Here is a 6,667-nt window from a genome sequence, read left to right as displayed (position 1 = left end):
TTTCGCGTTCGGGTGCTAATCCGTTAAACAAAAGCCTTCGTTTCTTTTAAGAGCGGTCTACAGCTCGTGCCAAAGCAACCATGTCGTTTAAAAAGCAACTATCGTGATAGTATTAAGGTTCAAATTCATATGATAGCTTGTTCAGAGAACAATTAGGGTGGTCTTGTTTTTAGAGATAACAAAAACGTGTTATCTCCGAATGGGCTGATTCAAGAATATGAACCATATAATTAATATAATTAGAATGGTAAATTTGCTTTTTAAATGGGTTTGTTCCCGTTTTTTACGTCGGGGCTATTAGCAGTAAGCATTGTAACCACTGCATAAAGGAAACAATATCTTTTGTTTAACAGATTAGGGTCCGAGCCCGAAAAAATCACCTGAGATTATTCATACTATAGTAGGTTATGAATATTCAGAATCTGTGCTCAATAGATAATCAGCTCTAAACACATAAGAATATGTTTGTTTATCTTTCCACACATTTCATCATAATAATTATTATATGTAAGATTGGTATTGTCACCTGTCCGATTTCTTGCTCCAATGCAGGGTTCGGAACCCGTTCTCATTTGTCAAACCGGTTTCGTTCATTCGCCTGGGAACGAAAAGGATTTCGTTTCCGTTTGCGGTTACCGATTGGGGAACTGTTTTTTGAGATAACGGTTTATGCCATATACGTTCTCATTTCGCTCTCGAGGAACGAAATTAACCGGTTAAATGATTTTATTTATTGATAAAAACAAAGAAAGGAATAAACAAACATAATAAAACTTACAAAACTATAGATAAAAAATTTGCCCCAGGTCGCCGTCAACGGGCAAGGTGCCCAGAAGGCTGGCCGTATTTCCCCGCTGTATAGCGATGCTAATACGCTGGGCGAAATAAATTGAAACCGGTTAAATTGAAAATATCGAAGCGAGATAGAACGAGTAAGTATTGTTATCTCTTTCACGTATGACGACGAGTTTAACCGAGAGTCTCCGAAAGCCAAGAGTAACCGGTATTATATTGTTCCCTGCGAACCATAAAGTTCCGTTCCCTCTTCTTACCGGTTAGGAGAGCGAACGTAATTTGTTAGTTCGCGTTCCATCAATTAACCGGTTTTATAATGAACGAAATAATGTAACGGTTTTGGAACGATATTAACAGGTATTTCAATACCGGTTCCGAGCCCTGCCCCAATGTGCATTGCGTCTGACTCACTCACTAAAGCAAAATGTGAGACGCAAATACACATTGGACAAACAAATTGGACAGGTGGAATACCTCCCTAAATTGCCTCGTTTTTTAAGAAATCCAAGAAATAATGGACTTAGTTCGATTCTCTAAAAAACTTCTCGTGACATGGCCAGATCACCGGTAGTGGAGGTTAGCTAGAGTGATATGAAGAGATTTTTCGAGATTACAAGTGCTACAAACTCGTTTTTTAGCATTAGAAAGAATTCCACAGAAGTAAGGTTTAGGAGTTTTACGGTTCGGCCACGATATTGCGCGACTGGCGACGGCGCCGGCGGCAACCATAGGTTCGAGCGGGACACGGCGGTCGGACCTTTCGCTCCCACCTATGGTTGCCGCCGCCGCCGTCGCCAGTCGCGCAATGTCGCGGCCGAGCCGTTAACGTACGCTTTATGCGGTGTAGTCCCACTAATATTATATGTGACGTTGTCTATGAAAAGGGACCTTATTGTCGATGGCGCTTACGGCATTGTTAACGAAGCTTTCATATGAATACTATGCCGCGCGACGCTCTGTGGCGCAAGCGCCATCGACAATAAGGTCCCTTTTCATAGATAACGCCCCATATTGTACTAGCTTTTGCCCGCGACTTCGTTTATGTGGGTTGATGATGGTTGATAAAAACTTTCTTTATGTCCTTCTTCGGGCCTCAAACTGATTCTACACCAAATTTCATCTAAATCGGTTTAGCAGTTTTAGCGTGAAGAAGTAACAGACAGACATGTTACTTTCCAATTTATAATATTAATAAAGATTATTTATTTCAAAATTTTACCGCATAATATGCCTATTTTAGGACCCTACGTTTTACTTTTACGTTTTTTCTTTAAAACGAACGATTTTCTTTTATTTTTTGCCATTATTATATATTGTGACCTTTTTTGACACTTTTGTGTTATTTCTAGTCCGGATCGCGAGCCCTTTTCATCCTTATAGGAGAAATAAAGTGTCCTAAAATTCCATACTTTTTTCAAACTTTCCATTTTGTTACCGCCATACAAAATATACGAGGAAATGGTACACAATAGGAAAAAAAACTGGGCAATTTTTTATCCCATTACGATCGAAAGAGCTCATGATTCTAAGTATAAATAACACAAAAGTGGCAAAAAAAATCACAATATATAAAAACCGGGCATTTGCGAGTCGGACTCGCGCACGAAGTGTTCTGTACCATAATGCAAAAAGGCAAAAAACGGTCACCCGTCCAAGTACTGACCCCGCCCGACGTTGCTTAACTTCGGTCAAAAATCACGTTTGTTGTATGGGAGCTTAAATCTTTATTTTATTCTGTTTTTAGTATTAGTTATTATAGCGGCAAAAGAAATATATCATCTGTGAAAATTTCAACTGTCTAGCTATCACGGTTCGTGAGATACAGCCTGGTGACAGACGGACGGACGGACAGCAGAGTCTTAGTAATAGGGTCCCGTTTTACCCTTTAGGTAAGGAACCCTAAAAATGGCAAAAAATAAAACAACCGCTCGCCTACACTTACGAAATGGAAAGTTGCGAGTTAACATTAAAAGTATTTCAGTCTATATTAAGGGTGCAATTTTTTATATTATTTTGTGGACCAAATGTTTTTACAAGCTTTCCTAATAATGTCATAAATGTACTGATTAATTGTTTTATTTAATGTTATATAAATAAATATCTTCAACGTGTTTATTTTGGTCGAATATTTTAAGCTAAGACATTTGAATAAGTGTTGGTTGGACTATATAGACCAATCAATAAGGCAAGCTATTTTAACAATAATTACACCTTTTCCATATGGATAAAATGATAGAGTCTTAGCTTGAAGTAAATTTGACCGTATCGTTATAAAACACTTGTTTTTAAGCAAAATTTGTACCGCTATTGTATCTTAAGTGTAAAAATGTATCTCGTATATTGGTTAAATTTATTTTATTGTAAGAAAATATATAAAATTAAATGGACATGCTGTTTTATTTGTGAATGCTTTGACTAAACATAGCTTTTTCTTCCCGTCTCCAATTAGGCCCACTTGCACCCTTCCACTAACCCGGGGTTAAGCGGTTAAACTGTTAACCTAGTGTCAAATTGTATGGCTAACCATGGCAACTCCTGGTTTAACCGGTTAACCCCGGGTTAGTAATGGTGCAAGTGGGCCTTAGGAACATAATTATGAGTCTAGCAAAGGCAGAATCTCAACACATGATTTCGTAGTTAGAATATTATGGTCTGTTAAGCCATTTTTGTCAGTAGGAAAATGTAAGCATAGAAAATTTGAATTTTGTGCCTTTTCATGCCTTTTTCTACTGAAAGTTGTTTGACCGGCTATAATAGCCTATCGTTCAATAGTTTTAACTGAACGCATCACACGCGTTGCCATGGTAACGCGACACCCACAACAAGTGATATTTGAAAACAATACTACATCGATAGTGAAAAATCATTAAATTTTGTGCCAGTGTTTTATATTCTGAGGTGAGTATTAATTATTTCTTCTTAATTAATCCCAAAAAGAAAATCTGTAAAATCTCCTCTATTCCTGGAAGTCAGTGAAAATAAAATTCACAAGAATTCCATAATAAGATTTCAGCTAGGGCTTAGGAATAAAAACTTAATATCTCGAAAACCATAAAAAAGAGAACTTAGATAATTTGTCTAATATTAAACGATAAAAAAAAACGCAAGGATAGTCCTATTTTTGCATGTTTTTACTAAAATCTTCAACCATTGAATGAGTTCCGCTTAATACTCATTAAGTATTAATAATATTTATTTATTCCGTTTTTTTATTCGTATGAATAAGCCCATTTGTCCCGCCGGGCACAGATGAGAATAAGTGTATTCATATGAATAATTTCCATCTGTCCCTGCCTCATGTATGGCGGCGTGGGGCGGGGACAATTGGGAATAAACCGGATTAACAAAAATAAAAACAAAAATGCTCGAGTAACGATTCGGTTCCCGTGTTTACCTCAAAATAGCACGGGTGGTGTAATAAGCAAATTCCTAACTCTCATCTCCTTCAAAAACATTAATGATTTACAACCCGCTTTGGCCAAGAAATAGGTTTCTAATGTTTCTGTACAATCGATAAACATAAAGATAGTTTATTATTCAAGTAGACATAATTACAATGCGCTTATGAACGTCAAATAAAGCTACACCGGCTCTAACCTTACACCTCTGCCTCGAGAAGATTTAAGTTTCCCCTTCATTGGAGGAGAGTATCCCAAGATATAAGAGATTTAAACTCCTGAACATGTACGTTGCTATATGATTCGTGGCGTGGAAACATTGTTAATACAAAATTGTTGCTTATTTGTATGGCGGTAAGGGCTAAATTTGATTACATCTAATTTTTAAATTTAATTTACTCCCTCGGGAGCTCCGTACCAGACTTTATGGTACCAGGAATGCATAAATCAATAAGATGTTGCTATGGTTTGTTTATTGTCCCTTTTAATATGCCTACCTGTAAAAACCTAAAAACGTAGCCGATTAATTTAATATATATCTTATAACAACAGAATAAGGTCTTTTTTAATAGGGACGAATATTTTTAGGCATAGGGACGCTAATTATTGCGTGAATGTTATGAAGAAGCTTATGCTTATGAGAGTGAAGTGATGCAATTTATGATGGTAATTATTAATTTAATCTAAATTGATGATTTCATCAGCAGTGATAACACGGACGCGCGGTGCCACACCGCGGGATTCCGAACAAAAATCGTAATATGACTCAAATGCCGCGATCTTGTTTGAAAAAGTGCAAGTGAAGTAGAAATAGTAGAATGTTCTTCAAAATAAGATTTTTTAAAGATTTCTACCCTTGAGGTGGCAGGGTTGCCAGATCGAAAGGTGCTATTATCGGGAAACATTATAAATATTTCGGAATTTTGGGAGTTAAGTCGGCAAAAAAAAAACATTCCAATTAAAGTAATTGTATTAAAAACAACGATATTTTACATTATTGGCATTACGTCAGCTCGACGACAGTTCGGAACTTGAAATTATTGTTTTATAACGTGAAGCTGTTTTTCGGGACAGTTTATACTTTGTTGGGAATCGGGAACACATGCTTAAAATCGGGAGAATCCCGCCAAATTCCGACCATCTGGCAACTCTATGTGGCACCGTCCGTGCCGATCGCTGTTTATCAGTGAGTATCCGACAGCATTTTTACGAGTACCTATAAGTAAATGCGTTGGTTATTGATTAAATTCATTAAATGATTACTGTTGGTCATTTTCAATTGATCGGAAATATTTATTTACGATACAAGTGCGGAAAAGAGGAAATTCGAAACGAGTGGCGATAAATTAAAACACACTAAAGGGAGTGTTTAAATCGACACGAGTTGCGAGTTACCTATTCGCACGTGTATCGATCGTACAACGTTTTACAGTACATATGGCCCGTTAAACTTTTGACATACGCACGAAAAGTGCTATTTTACGCACTTTCTGAAAGACATATTAAATAAATTTTCTTTTCCAGTTACCGTAGATACTTACGGCCACAATACTCATAATCAAGTGGCAGGACTAGCACAACATACTTCCTCGTGTATAAACAGAGATGGCGCTGCTGCGGGCGTGCATGCTTTGGCCGCTTCTGGCGGCGGCGCAGGCCAAGTGGATCGAGGGACGAATTGACACCAAAGACGTACGTATTTTGTTTAAAACCGGGCAAGTGCGAGTCGAGTACCATAATGCCAAAAAAGGCAAAAAAAAAACGGTCACCCATCCAAGTCCTGACCCCGCCCGAGGTTGCTTAACTTCGGTCAAAAATCACGTTTGTTGTATGGGAGCCCCACTTAAATCTTTATTTTATTCTGTTTTTAGTATTTGTTGTTATAGCGGCAACAGAAATACATCATCTGAGAAAATTTCAACTGTCTATCACGGTTCGTGAGATACAGCCTGGTGACAGACGGACGGACGGACGGACGGACAGCAGAGTCTTAGTAATAGGGTCTCGTTTTACCCTTTGGGTACGGAACCCTAAAAACGGACAACACACCGTATGCGTGTGCGTAGACTTGCACGTGCGCGTTGTAATATATTGATCTTTATGAGAGACGCCACATCGCTTGCGTGCAATGCTCCTGCACATCTGCGCAGTCGCTGTCGGTACGTGCTCTGAGCGGCTACCGCGAAAACCGCAAATTCGCAAATTGCGGGGATCTTTCTCTTTTACTCCAATGAAGGCGTAATTAGAGTGACAGAGAAAAATCCCCGCAATTTTCGAACTTCGATTTTCGCGAGCCCTGACCTTAAACTCCGTCTGAAGATACTCTGTCTGTCTTTAGCACTTATTTTTATACTGCGACAACTTAGGCCCCCCCCACATCGAGCGTCTTTCGAGCGTCGGCGTCCACAACTCTATGGCCGCTGCTCGACGCAACGTCGACGCAACTGCGCAGCGACGTCATTTTCCATAGCGCT

General features: G+C 38.6%; 1 protein-coding gene across 1 annotated transcript in view; it reads left to right on the top strand.

Moving 5' to 3' along the window:
* Positions 1 to 3,604: 3,604 nt before the first annotated feature.
* Positions 3,605 to 6,667, top strand: part of LOC134677973 (transmembrane protein 145-like) — a 30,219-nt gene continuing 27,156 nt past the window's right edge. The window contains exons 1-2 of the mRNA XM_063536403.1: positions 3,605 to 3,693; positions 5,718 to 5,885. Of these exons, the coding sequence (XP_063392473.1) occupies positions 5,799 to 5,885 (87 nt within the window). The 5' untranslated portion in view covers positions 3,605 to 3,693; positions 5,718 to 5,798. The remainder of the gene's footprint in view (positions 3,694 to 5,717; positions 5,886 to 6,667) is intronic.

This window comes from Cydia fagiglandana, chromosome 27, assembly GCF_963556715.1.
Source record: "Cydia fagiglandana chromosome 27, ilCydFagi1.1, whole genome shotgun sequence".
NCBI lineage: Eukaryota > Metazoa > Arthropoda > Insecta > Lepidoptera > Tortricidae > Cydia > Cydia fagiglandana.
This window is presented reverse-complemented; position numbering and strand designations above follow the sequence as displayed.